The 16,350-nt window shown below is 62.8% G+C and overlaps 2 protein-coding genes across 2 annotated transcripts; one reads left to right on the top strand and one right to left on the bottom strand.

Annotated features, from left to right (window-relative positions):
• Positions 1 to 9,956: 9,956 nt before the first annotated feature.
• On the bottom strand, positions 9,957 to 10,816 carry EMIHUDRAFT_223494 (hypothetical protein; the record flags this gene model as incomplete). Its single annotated transcript, XM_005791700.1, has 3 exons — positions 9,957 to 10,313; positions 10,393 to 10,638; positions 10,766 to 10,816. 3 exons carry the CDS (start codon positions 10,814 to 10,816, stop codon positions 9,957 to 9,959), a joined length of 654 nt encoding a protein of 217 aa, XP_005791757.1.
• Positions 10,817 to 14,982: 4,166 nt separating this feature from the next.
• On the top strand, positions 14,983 to 15,705 carry EMIHUDRAFT_108874 (hypothetical protein; the record flags this gene model as incomplete). The annotated part of the gene is made up of 1 exon (XM_005791699.1): positions 14,983 to 15,705. One exon carries the CDS (start codon positions 14,983 to 14,985, stop codon positions 15,703 to 15,705), a length of 723 nt encoding a protein of 240 aa, XP_005791756.1.
• Between the last annotated feature and the right edge of the window lie 645 nt (positions 15,706 to 16,350).

Here is a 16,350-nt window from a genome sequence, read left to right as displayed (position 1 = left end):
GTTTGAAAGAGGCTCGAGAGGCAAGCAGGCACAGTATACAGAGCACACTCATGGCAACCACTCTTGGCGCGGACAACGAGGCACGCGCACAGTCAGACTCGCACGCACACACTCACACAGACACACACACACACACACACACACACACACACACACACACACACACACACACACACACACACACACACACACACACACATACACACACCCGAACACACGCCCTCGCCCGCAAGGCCTCTTATTCGCTGGCCCTCGTCGCCTGCAACACTCGCCCGACACGAACTTTAGCCCGCTCCCTCGTGACGCCGCCCTCCGCAGGCTCAACGTCCGAGCTTTGTCCCCCGTCACTCTCCTCTCATTTCAGACCCCACACATGCGCATGCTGTTCGCACTTCCGACCAATGCAGGCGCCTTGCCTCACCCCTCTCACGGGCGGCCCCCATTCTCTCTGCTCTGCAGGACGCGCGCCGAGAGGCGCTACATGGTCGACTTCAATGAGAGCGAGGGCGAGTCGGCTTTCATGGTTGTGAGATCAACAAAGGGCGTCTGGTTCGACAACCCCCACGTGTTCCATCGGAGCCTCGCAAAGGTGCCAATCAGCTTTTGTTTCGCGCCTGAGGAGGGGGCCCAGGTTCAGACCGAGCTCGGGCCAACGGCTTCCGTCAAGGTCGGTGGCTACTTCGCTTCCAGTGCGGATTATGAGGAGTGGTATCAGCGCCGCCGCGCGAGCCTGACGCTGCCGCCTTCGCTCCTCGGAGCTGAGGTGCGCACGCGCACGCCAGGATCGGCATTGTCCCTGCGGCGTCCCCGTCTCCAAACATTTACGTTGCTCGCAGGCGTGCGGCGTCAACAACGACGTCGTTGTGAAGGAGGAGGCCGCCACCGACGAGGCCGCCTCCGAGGAGGCCGTCGTCGCCGAGGAGTCCGCCACCGAGGAGGCGACCATCAAGTCCGCCGCCGCCGAGGTGTCCGCCGCCGCGGAGGCAGTCGCCGAGGAGGCGCCCGTCGCCGAAGTGGAGGTCGCCGAGGAGGCTGCCAAGGAGGTCGAGAAGCCGGCCAAGACCGTTTTCAACACGCCCGACCCAGCGGTGAGCGCGCCGCAGCGTTCTCTCCTGGCACTCCTAGCTTTCCACCCACCCGTATTACTCTCTCTCCCGTGTACCCCTACCATGCAGGAGTTGGCCAACCTGTCAATGGTCGTGGAGGACAGCTTTTACGTCTCCAAGCCGATGTTTCTGACCAGCGTCGAGATCGCGTTGGCGGAGCCGCGCGCTGCGAAGATCATGCAGCGCGTCTCGCGCGGGCTGCTGGCGCGCAAGAAGGTCGTGGCCGTGAAGGAGGAGGCTGCCACCGAGCAGGCCGCCACCGAGGAGGCCGCCGCCAAGTCCGCCGCCGCCAAGTCCGCCGCCGCCGAGGAGATCGCCGCCGAGGAGGCCCCCGTCGCCGAGGAGGCCGCCTCCGAGGAGCGGAGTTTGCGTCTGACACCCACACTGAGCTGACCCGGTCTCGCTTTCGATAGGACGAGGCCGGCTGGATCGCCTCGACCTCACGCAACAACACGGAGTGCAAGGGCGAGGTCGAGCCCACGAAGGTCATCAACAAGTACGACCTGCTCGACGACGTCGAGATCAAGGCGCAGACCGACGACGACAAGGACGAGGACGACGAGAAGGACGACGAGAAGGACGCGGAGGCGGACAAAGCGGGTGAAAAGTCCTCGACGGTTTCGCGCCCACTCGCTCTGCACACACACCCGCCGCACCTTTGCTTGAGACAGCGCGTCTCGCACCGCAGGTGGACAAGCACGACTCGTCTGAGGAGACCAAGCCGACCTCGACGCGCTTCGGCTTCGGCTCCGGCTTCGGCAGCTTCTGCTCGTCAAAGCTGCTGTGCATCTTCTTCACCTTTTTCGTGCTGGGCTGCACTGGCGTTGCTCTCTCTTCGTACGGCTATATGGTTCGACCATGGTCGCTGCTTCGCGCCGCGCCGCTGCTGCTCGTGTCTCAATCCACGGCACACGACCTCAACTGCGGCGCATCTGTTGCCCTCGACCCGAACGCATTGGGCCCACTGGATCCATCATGGCCGGGTGCCAAGTGGCTGCAAATGGTGCATGGCACACCAGACAGGGCATGGAAGAGCTTCTTTGATGCATCAATGCTGCAGCTTGGGTCACTTGATCGCGAAGGCAAGCAGCTTGCCACGATGAGCACTTATGCGTGCTGCTTCAACTACGCGGCCGGCGCGAGCGTGACCGATGGGCTGCTCGTTGAATTTGGGACCTGGGCAGGCGGCTCGATGCGATGCTTCGCAGCTGGGATCCAGCAGACAGGCCACCCGAATCGCGCGATTGGATTCGATGCGTTCAAAGCTGGATTCATCGGGTCCAACGCTGCAAAGCTCCGCGGGACGCGTTGGTGGGATCCGAAGAAAACTGATTATGAGATGAAAGACTTAGACCTGCTGCCCATCTACAACGCGTCAACTTTCGAGAGCATCGGGAGGTGGATAGCAAACTATCTGGGGCGACAGTCGACGTGTTCATCACCGATGCGGCCAAGAGCGCAGCGCCACTTGCGCAGGACATTGGCGCCGTTGCACCCTACTTGCGTCCGGGCTCCATCCTGGTGTTTGCAGACTTCTTTTTCACAAATACGGTGGACAGTCCTCCAGCTGTCAATCAAGTCCTCTTTGTCTTCGGGCAGCTGGTGTCTTCAGGTATGCTGCGGCTCCTCGGGCTGACGGGGTCCTACGGTTACTTCTTACTGATGCGAGGAGTCTCTCGGGACTCAGTGTCGAGGTTGATGCACCAGTGGGAATTGAAGGCCAAGATCGGGGCAGTATGCAAGAATGCGACAGTTGCCAGCATCAAGGCGATGAGCTCGCTGCTGCCGGAGACCCCGAAGAGATACTCGGATAAGATCATACCCAAGCTGCGCAGAGCCTGCCGACAGTAGACCATGGAGTCGCTCCATGCAGGGCGACGCAATGACGCAATCTCATAGCAATGTGCAAAGTTCACAGGACATCCGGCCCCGCCCGCAGGCAGCTGGTGCATGTACGAGGTAGCGTGGAGTACAGTATGGTGCACGTACTAGTGTGTGCGCGCGCGCGGCGCCGCGCCACCCCCAGAGAAGTGATAGGACGGCGACCGCCTTCACTGTGAACCACTTTTGGTGCCTAAGTAATCTCAAAGTATAGCAGGGGGGGGTACCCGTACCCCCCAAAGTGAACTGCCTGAGGCCCATGAGCATGACCCCGGCAAGGCCGAGCGTTTTTGATCTCTCGGTGAGTGGGCTGTCTGGGGCTGGGGGGCCGAGCGCGAGCCGCCTCTCGGGGTGGCGGGCTGGCGGGCGTTTTGAAAAACAGCAAACAGAAAACAGAGGGGGGCCAGGGCCCCCACTACGATTAGACACACGCACCTGGCTCCCCTGGGACAAGGGGCGAGAAAATCGCAGCATGCAGTTCAGCGGAGTCAGTGCCGGGGAGAAGGGAGGGGGGGGGGGGGGGCGAGGGGGCGACGTCCTGACACGGCAGGTTGGAGCTGACCCCGGGAGAGAGAGAGAGAACAGCGATGGCAGCCCCAAATGATCGTAGACAGACATGACGAGCCGACAGCGATGCAGCGGCAGCGAAGGCGGCGAGGAGGGCCCGCGCTGCAGAGCTCCGCCGGGCGGCAGCAGAGACATCGGCGGACGGGGGAGCACGCGGGACACGTCGGCATAGATGCCTTTCGGGGCCCAGAGATAAAACTTCTGTGATGCCATGCGTGACCTAGTAGTGTCCCCAGCTATGGGCGCGTCCACATTGGAGCCAGGTGTGGTGTGGGCGCGAGAATAGCTCCGCCGTTCATGGAGGCAACCGATGCGAGTCGACTGGTGTGTGTCTTCGTGGTTTCGTATCAAGAATACTCACTCACTCACACACAGAGTGTGGGTAATCATCGCAAACCCCGTCAGCAGTCCTCCTCCGGGAATGTACGTAAGAGCTACATATACTGGTAATGGTGGCAGTACGACCAGACGTCGTGGTCGGCGCGCGTATGGATGCCGTTTGCGCTGCAGCGACTGTCGGTGCAGCTCTGGACGGCGCTCGCGGACGAGGCACAGCGCGCCATTGGTGCGGCGTCGCGCGGCCGCGAGGGACCGCGGGGGGGGGTGCTAGTGGGATGGGGGGCTCTGAGGGGAAGGGAGCGGGGGGCGCCCAGTAGGGCGCCGGCACCCCAGCGTAGAAGGCGTCGTGTCGCCCTCATTTTGGTATATATCAACTTCCGTACAGTCAACATTTTGTCGCTGCGTGCTCCGTGGCGAGCTGTGGCGGCGGTCGAAGTTCGCCCCGGTTCGGTGACGAGCGCCAGACGATAGTAGTGTCTCTGTTCGCCCTGTGCATGTCAGGCCAGGCTGCAGCAGGGCACTACCATCGTGCTGCCCTGTTGCAGCTTGACTTTGCCCACTGTGCACAGTCGCCAGAGCACCACCACCGCCCGGCCGGCATCGTTCGGCATCGTGTCACGGCGAGCTCCTTCTGCGCCCGCTCGCGAGGCTCTCGCGCTGGCACACTTTGGCCATCTGCTGCTCGCGTTCGGCGAGCTCATCTCCGCACTCCTGCCACGGTGCCGTCACCACACACCTTCTGGCCAGCAACCAATGACGCCCCTCCCCACTGTGGTTTGAGCGCGCGTGCGCAATTCTACCCAAGCGGTTTCCTGAGTCTCCAGAGAATCCCCTTCCAGTTGCACCTCCTCCGCAGCCGCTGCCGTCTCCTCCATCGCCACCGTCGCTGCCTCCACCGTCGTCACCACCACCGTCGCCGCCGCCGCCGCCACCGTCGCCGCCGCCAACGCCGCCCCCGCCTCCAGCGCCAACACCACCGCCACCGTCGCCGCCACCACCGCCACCGCCGCCGCCAGCGCCGCCGCCGCCGCTCGAAATCTGCACGATTTGCAGCTAAATGGCCGAAAATGGCCTTGATGCCAAGCATCTCATCACCATCGTTGAGAATGATGTCCGCACTCGTCGCCGCTCTGTTTGCACCGCTGGCGTTGCGCATCCACGTTGCGAATCCGAGCGAGAGGCGGGAGGGGCGGTGAACACACATGTCGCCTCCAGCAAGTTCGAGGTTCGCCGCCTCATGACTGGGCGGCCGGTCGACGCTGCCCTCGGTGTCATAGCCTTCTGTAATGTGCCCGAGGAGGAGGTGTGGGCGGGAATGAGCGAGGGAGTCGCTAGCATCGAGCGCGAGTTTCTGCAGCACGGGACGGAGGATGACCGGCTGTGCCTCCGCAAGCAGGAGAAGCGAGACTCCAAGGGGCGCCAACAGCAAGCCTATCCCTTCCCTGTGACCCTCTCCTTCATCGCCGACGGCCTGAGGCGGCTGCGCGCTGTGTCGGCCGCTCGCCGCGACGCCAATGATGTCGGTCGACGTGTGGCGTGGTCTGCGCAATGTTGAGAGCGAGGTGGACTTCTTCGCCAAGGGCGGCACCGAGCTCGCCCCGATGAGCGGGACCACTTCTTTGTTGGTGGCAGTGCAGTACGCGCTCGGGCATGCGCAGGGCGACACCGTGCACGCCCTGCTTTTTAAGATTGTCGCGCGATCTGTTATCGACCGCGGCGCAAACCTGAGCTTCCTGAGCTGCTTCCCCGGCGAGGCCGAGTGGTGCTACCCGCCACTGACCTTCCTGAGCCCGACGGGGCGGCGCGTGGGCATTAAACCATTATGGATGGGGGGGGGGGGGGTTGGGGGCCGGGGCACACACTAGGGCACACATGTGTCCCCGGTCTTACATGTCGGGACGTCGCGACCGCGACAGCGCGAGTGCCGAGTGCAGTCCCCGAAACTGAGACTGTGATCTGGCGGCGTATAGAAGAGTCAGAAAACTGTGTGCCACGCAACGAAATTGTTTTCGCCCTCCCTGGACGCGTTTGGGTAATCGCGCGAAAGGCACGAGAAGGGCGTAGGTAGGTAGGTAGAAAGGTGAAGAACAGCCAGGCTCGGATGTAAGGGCGTGAACTAAAAAAAGAAAAAACCAAAGGAGGCGCGATGGATTGTCACGCCGAGAGCTCTCCTTCGAGTTGGTCTTCGCCGCGGCTCGCCTCACACACGAGCTGCTTGAGCATTTCAGGTATGCAAGCCCGGCCGCCCCGCGACTCTCCCATGCGCTACGCAGCTCTCGTACTGGGATGATCAACTCTGGCCCATTACCTCATACTTCTCTCTCTGAGCATGCTCACCAGAACCTCGCATCGCCTGACGACCGACGCTTCGCCCCACAGGTGCAAAGAACTGGTTGCCCGACGCGCGAACGTTCCCTTCGAACAGCTAATGTTGCGCCTTTATCTCGTCCTCGCGTGTCTAGCTGGCGACGCACGTGGCTCTTCCGAGGGGTCCCAGATCCTTGAGCGCTTTGCCGATGAGTACACGCGCCTCAACATCTCCGCCTCTGTCGACTCCCCGCCGAGCCGGCTCGAGATGATGACGGCAGTCGTGGATCGTATGTCCACAGCCGAGCTGATTGACAGCGGCCTCTGGCTCACGGATGACGAGATCGATGACGAGCTCGGTGTTGCTCACCACAAGCAGGACGGCGAACACTTAGGCTCCGGCAGGCGCCTGAATCGTCTGGTGGAGCCATACTCTGACATCCACTCCAACGCCATCGTACACAAAGGAGGTGAGGTCTACTACTGCTTCGACGGGAGTGCCGATTCAACCCGCAGGAGCGCCTTTGAGAAGGCGGTCAATCGTGCCGAAGTAGAGATCAACCAACTCGGCTTCTGTCTCACTTTCGTGCGCACGTATGTATGCGATCATTCGGCGATTACGGTCGGCCGGTACGATGACGACATGTGCTCCGTGAAGTTCCCCTGGGACGGCGAGGGGATCAAGCTCAACATGGGGTGGTGCAATGATGACACCCGTTTGGGTGACATCGTCCACGAGATTGGGCACGCTCTGGGTCTCGGGCACACGCACAAGCGTCCCGACCGCGACGCGTATGTGATCATTCACTACGACAACATTGTATCCGACCAGCATGATCAGTACACGATCGACGAAGATTACTCCACCCATCTGCCCTATGACTACAACAGCATCATGCACTACCCGGCGATCGGGGGCTTTGCAATCGACCCGTCGAAAAACGCGATCTCGACCAAAACCTCCGATGCTCGCATTGGGCGGTCGACCGGCGGCTTCTCCCTGACCGACGCGCGCCAGATCCGCGACATTTACGGCTGCTCGGAAACGTGTTGCAGCTCGCTGATTGTCAGCCTCTCTGGCGCTGCTTCCAGCAACCAGGGCAGCCGGGAGGACGTTTACACCATCGTGCCCGGGTTGTCGCAGGGCGGCATGCCAGTGTACAAACAGGGGGCGAGTTCCAACTACCTTTACTACTGGCCCGAATTCACCGATTGGCGCATCGGCTCTGACTACTTAAAGGCATCAGCTGGCATCATTTCCCTCGACAACAAGCTACAGTGCCCGCAGCAGGCTTCCACCTGGGCGTACCGGAATTCCAACAACTGGGTGCCAAGCGACAGCGTTTCTGTCAAGTGCTCCGTCTTGGACAGCTACGTGCTCGTGACGAGCGGGACTTGTAATGATGTCCCAGGGCGCGCGCGCATCACGAGCGCCTTCGAATGCGCACAGGCGGCTCATGAGCTTCGCCCCTTTCTCAACGGCTATTCCGATGCCGACGTCACCCCAACGGTCCAAGAGGGCTCTGCTTCGCACGACCCCCCGGGCTGCTGGTTCGAAGATGAGTGGGGAACCGATGATTTGTACTTCAACCCCGGCACACAGACGGGCGATTGCTCCACGGACGACAAGTGCCTCTGTCGGTTCCACACGCTCCGGCCGCCGTCTCCGCCGCTCCCGTCTCCGCTTCCGCCTCCCCTCGTGGTCGCCGGTGGCGGAGGCTGCGCCCCCGATCTCGATGACATGGAGTATTACGCCGCCGGGTTCACTGCATCGGGCGCTCCGTACTACCGTCACCCATCGTCCGTATTCTACATCTACTGGGACCCCGACTGCGACGGCGGCAGCCCGGGATCTGCTCGTTGGATCGTGGACAGCGATGCACCGAGCACCACCGCATCGAGCGACCTCGATGGCGACGGGAGCTGCAGCTACACGGCCCACATCAACTCTGCCGCCTCCTCCTCGCCGCCGCGCGGCACGAACACCTGGACGGTGTGGTGCTACGGCTCCTGGGCACAGATAGACCTGACACTCTCAGCGCCATCTCCATCACCTCCCCCTCCGCCGCCGCCCCCTCCGCCTTTTGTTGTCACTGGGGGATGCAGTCCTCTCCTTGCCAACGTGGAGTACAACGCAGTCGGCTACACGGCCTCAGGAGCGCCGTACTATCGCGATTCCTCGTCATCGTATTACATCTACTGGGACCCCGACTGCGACGGCGATGGATCGGGATCTGCTCGTTGGATCGTGGACCCAACCGCACCGAGCACCACCGCATCGAGCGACCTCGATGGCGACGGGAGCTGCAGCTACAAGGCCCGCATCAACTCTGCCGACTCCTCCTCGCCCCCGCTCGGCACGGCGACCTGGTCGATGTACTGCGACGGCTGGACGAACAACGATCTGACGCTAACATCTTCGGCATCACCGTCGCCGCCACCACCTTCCGCGTCGCCATCGCCGCCCCCGTCGCCGCCACCCGCCGTGTCGCCGTCGCCACAGTCAGAAGAGCCAGGCTCGTTCCGGGTCGTCGCTTCGTTCACCGCAACCCGCGGCGATCTGTACGACTTCTACGACGAGGCCACCAAGAGGAACATCCTCGAGAAGCTCGCCGAACTGGCCGGCTTTGCCTTCGTGCCGCTCGATTCGACGATCAGAGTCGATTCTGCACCTTGCTCTATGGGCACTTGCGCAAACGTGGCCGTGATTGCCACGTTCCCGGTGGTCACGCAATCGGAAGTCAGCTCGGCTCAGCGCAACCTCGAGCAGTACTCCGGGGCCGCTGGCCAGGATGCGTTCGAGGAGCAGATGGGACCTATCCTTGCTGGGGTGGGGGCGTCCGTCGAAACTGCCGTCGTGGTTGAGGTCGAAGAAGACCCGAAGCCAACCGCTAGCGGCAGCGGCGGCTCCCCTGTGGTCGCCATTGCAGCGGCCGCGGCTGGGGTGGCCGTCGTGGCTGCCCTCGGCGGTGGCTACGTTTACTACAAGAAGAAGCGCCGCACTGAAGAGCCATCGAACTCGGTGGTGGCCAAGATCAAGCAGGGCGGCACACCAGAAGCGGCGAATGTGTGACGCGGACGCTAGCACCGCCAACGACCTATCTCAAACCACAAACGGTGACGCCTCCTCGGGCGCACCCGTTGATTATGACAACCATGCGCTCCCCGGGGGCCTGAACTTTGTTGACTACTCATGCCTTTGTCGACTATTCATGACCCTCCCTGAGCGAGAGCACTCCACAGCGCGCAGCTGTCGTCGGATACTGTCTGTTTGTACTCAGTACTGTCTCCCGCCCCACGCTGTCCATCGACGCCGTCCACACCACCGTCACACGGACCTGCAGCTCTCTATGTGTGTATGAGGTAGGTGTGCGTGTTGCTGGCCCTAAAACTTTTATTTGGACAAAAAGGGGAGCCGAGGTCCCCGCCCCGCCCAATGTGCTTTTGCTGTCAGGCTGTCAGACCAGGGCTCAGCCAATGCGCGGTCACTCGACCCTCTTTGCGCAAGGAGGTTCTCTTTTGTGGGGTGGGTGGTCGGCGACTCTAGCCGGGCTCCTACCGACGGGGGACAAGCACTAGCCATCGTCCACGTTGTCCCTCGGGTCCCTGCTGCTCCTGATCTCCTCGTACATCTCCTCCTCGAGAGCTGATCAACTGCGGCAGCCGGCACGTGTTTGTTTTTCTTCTCTCACCCTCCCGGAGCAGAGCGCTAAGCCTCTCAACCCATTTTCACACACATCGCGTCGCTGAGACCTCTCACCCCCGGTGGTACATCCACTGCTCCCCGCCCGTCACCGCGCCGAACCGGTAGATGCACTCGCGCACCGGCCGGGCGCGGCCGCGAACCTGCTCGCGCGTGCACTCCTCGGTGAAGTCGCAGCAGAGTCCGTACCCGTCGACCGAGATGAAGGGCGGTAGCTGGGAGGTGCGCGAGGAGGAGACCATCCGCATGTAGACGGAGCGGGACGTGTGCGAGCCCATGCTGCCGACGAAGAGGTCGGCGGTCGAGAGGAGCTCGAGCTCCGCCGCGAGCGAGAAGGGCGCGTTCTCGTCGAGGTCGGACCGGAACTCCATCCACGCGCGCTTGCGGAACTGCTGCCGCGGGTAGTAGACCTAGAGCGGGGTCGACCAGCTGATCACTCGTCGACCGGCAGCGGGAGCTGCTGTCGGCGAGGCGGGGCGAGGCGGGGACCCAGTTGAAGTCGCGCTCGCCCTGCAGCGCGCGCACGACCTCGCCGGTGTGGTCGTCGGTGGCGAGCAGCACCGTCCGCACGCCGTACTTTGCGCGGAGGGTCTGCAGCTGCTGGCGGTACACGCGCCACGAGTAGCAGCGCCGGCCGACGCCCTCGCGCGTGGGCTTGCCTGGCCGCTTCGGGTCCGGCCGCCACATCGCGTTCCACGGGCCTGGCTCGTCCGCCTTGCGGTCGCACGAGTCGCCCTGCCGCACGTGCACCGCCGCGCTTCTACTCCACGCCCACCTGAATCCTGAGGCTGCGCAATGACGTCGCTCTTTCTCTCCTCCTTGCGCTCCCTCCGCCGCCCCCCGCACTGCCACCCGAGGGCACCGAGGCAGCAGCGAAGTTTCTGTCTGAGCTCGGCCCCGGTATCAACATCATGGCGACCATGCCAACGCCGCTTCCGACCCCCGTGCCGCCAGCCTCGCCACCACCCGCAATCGCGCCGCCCTCGCCACCGCCCTCATCCTCACGCCTGCTACAGAAGAACACAAACGCGCGCAGAAGAATTCTTAAGATACAAGCCTCTCTCACAGCACACTGGCACGACAAGGGCGCGGACTGGCGCGGACTGGCACACACACAGGCTCACCACCGGAGCCGCCTAAGCGACTCCGTTAAGAACGGCAATGCACTCCGCACCATGCACAATGCCGCTCTCCCCGCACGCTAGCTCGTTCACCGTCTGCCACGCCACGGCGGTGTGGAGGACGACAGACAAGCGCTGCATCTGCAGCCCGTGCCAGTTCTTGGTGGTCCATGTGACCTCGTCCAGGTGCTGAGCGTGCGAAAGTTTGTTGCTCAGCTGGTTCGCCGCCTCCCTCAGGGTGCTGCGAACCTCCTTTCCAAAGCCTCCGAAAGCCTCAAAATCAAACAAGCGTAGATCGCAATCCTGCTGCCGCGCAAAGGGGTAATCGCCAGGCAGCTCCTTGAGCTTTCCCTTGGGGGCATCCTCCTCCTCCCCCTCCTCCCCCTCCTCCTCGGCCTCCTCCTCCTCCCCCGCCACCGCCGCTGCCGTCGCTCCCGACGGAGACCACTTGCCGCGCCCTTTGACCAACTTGAGCAGCCCGGTCTCCGTGTTGCCAAAACGCACATAGGCCCCCTTCCAGCCGAGCTCTCCGTCGCCGGCCGTGTCCTTGCCCTGGCTCGCAAGCGAGCTCGTGAGCTTCAAATCGGCAACAAGGCGCCTGTGCCCCCTGCCGATGTTTGCCGCCGCCACGTCAGGTTGTTTTGGATTACTGTAACTGAGGTGTGCAGTCGGCTCCATCTCGATGATCATGCCCCACGCCGAGCGGAGGCATTTGATCAAACGTTTGAGTAGAAATGTGGCATTTTTTTTACAGTGGTGCAAGAAAAGGAAAAAAAAAGAACGGCGCCGCAGGCGCCGGCCGGAGGCCGGGAAGAGATGGGAAGGGGAAAGGAAGGAACAGGGAGGAAGAAGGAAGGTCTAGATAACCAGTCGGAGCCCCGCGGCGGCGAGATGCGCGGTTGCGCGCTCCGGGTCGCTTGCGATGGATTACCAGCTCGCCTTCTCTGTCGCTCTCCTGGCCTAGCCCATCAGTAGCAACCCTGAGCTGTCCCAGACCGCACTTTCTTATCTCGGGTCTTCAAGCTCGCACCGGCTCGTGATGCTCCGGTGTAGGGCTCGAGAGCACTCCCGGTGGCCCCGTGCCGAGCGATTGCGAGGGCTTTCCGGAGGTCAATATCGGCGCCACCGACCGTGAAATGTCCCGACCCACAGCCCACATGCACCAGACGCATGGATGCAGTAATACTATGTAGGCCATCTCTCCCAGGGATTTGAGCAATAGCCGCCAAAGGTGCTTTTTGGCAGTTCATCGCGACACGTCCAGGTGCCGACAAAGCGGCTTCCCAGCTCACCACCTCGCCTTCTCTGTCGCTCTCCTGGCCCAGGCCCATCAGTATCAAGCCTGAGCTGTCCCAAACCGTCCTTATCTTGGGTGATGAAGCCCACTCTGGCTCATACCAGGCCTCTTACGGCCTCACACACGCCTGTTTCACCCACAGACACCGCAGGCACGCACTCCCACTTCACACATGCTCAAGCACAACCCCACCCAAGCACAGCCCTGCTCAGAATGGGCAGGGTCCACCACTTGGTGACCCAGGTAGCCTCTGGCTCGTCACTGCACTTGGCTCCTCTGCAGCGATCTCGCGCTCTCGCCACGACAGCACGCCGACGGCAAGCTTTGAGGTCCGTCTGGTGGACCTGCTGTGGCCACAGCCGCCCCTCACATGCAGCTCGCACCATGGCTCGACACCGGGCCCGCTCAGGTTGGTCGTGGCGGCGTGTGTGAAGGATGCGCGGCCGAGCCGCTGGCTGGCGCCGCTTGAACGTCCGAGATGGCCGCCACCTCCGTCAGGATGGACGCGGCATCAGCCCCGCTGCTTCCGGCACGAACGGGTGGTGTGGCGTGGGAGCGCCGGTGACGTTTGGCTTAGGAACCACTTGGGTCCGCCATCGATGGGCCGGCAGGCGAGGCCGCCTGCCGCGCCATGTGCGAGGTGAATACGTCGTGCCGCTTCCTTCGGCACGTCAGACGTGTACTCGCCGAGCTCGGCACTTCGAAGCTCGTGCAACTGGCCGCGCCGGACCACCTGCCCCGCGTCTATCGCACGGGCCTGTACTATACCTCAAGGACTCGCCCAACGAGATCACGCTCTACCCGGCGCTGATCCCGTACACGCACAACTACCCAGCGACGGCCCATGCCGCGCTCATCAACCTTCTAGAACCTGACGAGGGCTCGCCCTTCCTCATCGGTCCCAGCTACGGGCTCTACTCGGACAATGCGCAGGAGAGTGTATGCAAGCCGAGCTTCAAACAGGTGGCGGGCGGGTTCGTCTCATACCACGATCGCCCCTCGCAGGAGTGGGTGCGCAACCGGCAGATCTTCCGCTTGTACGAGCTCTTCACCCACACGTGGGGCGGTGCAAGCAAGGTGCCTGAGATGGGCAAGTGCTACGACCCGTGAGCGTGAGCACACACAAGCGTCCCAAGCAAGGCGAGGCGCGCGATACCCGATACTCGACCCGACGATGCCCGGGAACGCGCATGCTGTTGCTGGATGCCCCAAATCCCTGCCGCTGGAGGGTGCGAACTGATGGGATGGACTGACCTCGCCTCTCACAAGTGTGTGAAAACCTAGTTTGTTTTTTCCTCACCACAGTGCCCCACTCTCAGTGTGCACAGAACAGCAAAAAACAGGCACAACGCGGCCTCCCCCTAACACACACGCTGAGAGCGGCGCAGCCGGGCAGCAATTTACGTATCATGCACGGAGCGGAAAGGAGGGAGCTTCCCAATGGTGCCTACTTCTCGACGACGGCGTACATCTCGTACGTGACGTTCTCCCAGGGCGTTTCCTTGACGCAACCCTCCCAGAAGTCGCTGGAGAGGTATTTCTCAATCTCCTCGGTGCTCTGGAAGAAGTAGCAACCGCCCCCGCGGTTCTTCTCGCCCCAACGGGCCGCGAGGAAGTGCTTGACGATGAGGCCGTCATGCTGAGCAAACATGTTGCCGACGTTCGCGGACATCTCCTCGCTCTCGAGCATGCCGCGGAAGTTGGGCGGGTCCAGCTTGACGGTGCCGTTGATGATGAGCACGGCCTTCACGGAGGAGAGCTTGCGCCCGGACGCCTCGAGGACCTTCTCGGAGCCGGGAAGCACGTCGTAGCTGCGGTGGCCGCTAACCTCGGCGCCCTCCATAAGCTTCTCGTCCGAAAAGCCGAAGAGGACGCAGGCTTCAGTCGCAGGCTTGGTGCCCATCGAAGGTGTGGCAGTGAGGGTCTTACCCTCGAGGGTCAGCATGGAGGTTGCGCCGTCGGGTCGCTCAGTGCCGGCGGGGGCAAGCTGAAGGAAGGAGGCGAGAGACATCGTGCAGTCCTCCCGCCGGGGTAGATCGAGTTCTCCGACGACGAGAAGGCGCCGCGCGTCCAGCAGGCCTAACTCTCGTCTATCAGCGCGCCGCCTAACTCTCGCCCGAGGTTCGCCGACGTGGCGTTTTTTTCATTTTATGTAAGGTAAGGTAAGGTAAGGTAAACTTCTCCACACACACGAGGTGGTGGGGCAAGGGGGGGTGTATGTAGCTCTTACGTACATTCCCGTAGGAGACTCTGCTGACAGGGTTTGCGTTTTTTTGAGTGGGGGTCTCAAGGGCACTTGGAATGGACACCCGATGAGCTCAGGATCCTGCTGGTGCTCCACAGACCTCCAGAGGCCACAGAGCGAGTCCGCGCCCAAAGCCACCTGCGACTTCACGCTGCCAAGAGCCGCCGACTAATGGACTAAACATGGTTTTCGAGCACAGTCCTTACACCACGTCGATCATGTGCTCCGCCGCGACGCTCTCCAACCGGGCGTAACCGCCACCGGGTACCCGCAACTCGTACGTCCCGCTGCCTACTTGCTGCGACACCCACGCCGCATATCGGCCCACATATCGCTGTCTTGCCGCGTCCGTTGCCCGCGGCCATCCTCGCTTCGGTGCATAAGAATCAGCAAAGGCTGCTGCGAGCCCCCACAGAATGGCGCTCGGTGTCTTGACGGCGCTTCAATCGCCGGCTGTCTGGGTGGCGGCACTCGGTGTCTATTGCGGTGTGTACCTGCTGCTGCTAAAGAAGAAGCTGCCGCGCACTTGGTGGCTGCCGCTCACCAAATGCTACTTCTGGCCGATGATTGGACCGACGTTCGTCGCCCGTCGTTTCATCTCCCCGCAGCCGTACTTTTCGGTGGTCGACGATGTGCTTCTGCTCGGCGCTGTGCCGCTGGCCTGCATGGGGCATCCGCGTGAGCTGCACGATATGGGCGTGCGTGCGGTCGTCAACATGCAGGCCGAGTACGGCGGCCCTGTCGCCGCCTACGCCGCGCTCTCGCCGCCGATCGAGCAGCTTCACCTGCCGGTGACGGATCACATGGAGCCCACTCTCGGGCAGCTGCAGCAGGCCGTCGCCTTCATCAGCGAGCAGGTGCAGAAGGGAGCAGAGGAAGGGAAGTCGCGGGTCCTCGTGCACTGCAAGGCGGGGCATGGCCGTGGTGCGGCCGTTGCCTTCGCCTACCTCTTGAGCGAGCATGGGCTTTCGATGGCGGAGGCGCAGCGGCGGCTGAGCGCCGTGAGGCACGTGCGGCGGAAGCTGCACAGGCAGGTCGGCCTCCTCGAATACGCGAGGGCTGTCGGCGCCACACCGACAGACTCGGGAAACGGTCTTCCTCCCTTCATCCAGGAGAAGGCTGCCCACGAGATGCTCTGACCGCGTGAGCGCTCCCTGCACCCTCCCTGGCGGGCACCGAGGCTGAGCCCGCTCTGACCCTCTGTCCTCTGAGGAGGCTGCGCGGGCCGCGGTACACGGTACACCTCGCCCCCAGAGGCCAGAAACGGTCAGACTGCGAAATCGTATGGCACTTGGCGCGGGTTATTATATTACATAGTACCCGACAAAGTGTACAGCATGCACCGAGCGCTGCTGCGCCCCCCCCCCAAAAACACGTCTCCACGCTCCTGCATCCGTCCCTCTGTGGAAAAAGTCATCCCCGCGCCTCAACGTCTCATGCCTCTCCCTCTTTCGCCGTCCCTTGTAATCGCCCTCTCATGCAGACCGCACCACGGTAAGGCCCAGCTGCGACACGAGCTCGTCGACTTGAGCGAGGAGCGGCCCCTGAGACGCACGTCGGCGCGCGAGTCCAAGTCAGTCGCTCGGGCGCCTCTTTGGAAGGGGAGGGGGGTCGAGGGGCGGGCGGACAGGGGGAGGGGGGAGGGTGAAGGAGAAGGCGGCGGCGGCGGCGGGGGGGGGGGGGGGGGGTGTTCTTCCCCCTCCTCCCTCTCCCCTGTTGTCTCGCGGCTTTTCCCGCTTGCTCCCGCTCCTCCGGGCTCTGTCTCCCTTTCTTGTCTCCTTGCG

Source organism: Emiliania huxleyi, assembly GCF_000372725.1.
Source record: "Emiliania huxleyi CCMP1516 unplaced genomic scaffold EMIHUscaffold_110, whole genome shotgun sequence".
NCBI classification, from domain to species: Eukaryota; Haptophyta; order Isochrysidales; family Noelaerhabdaceae; genus Emiliania; species Emiliania huxleyi.
This window is presented reverse-complemented; position numbering and strand designations above follow the sequence as displayed.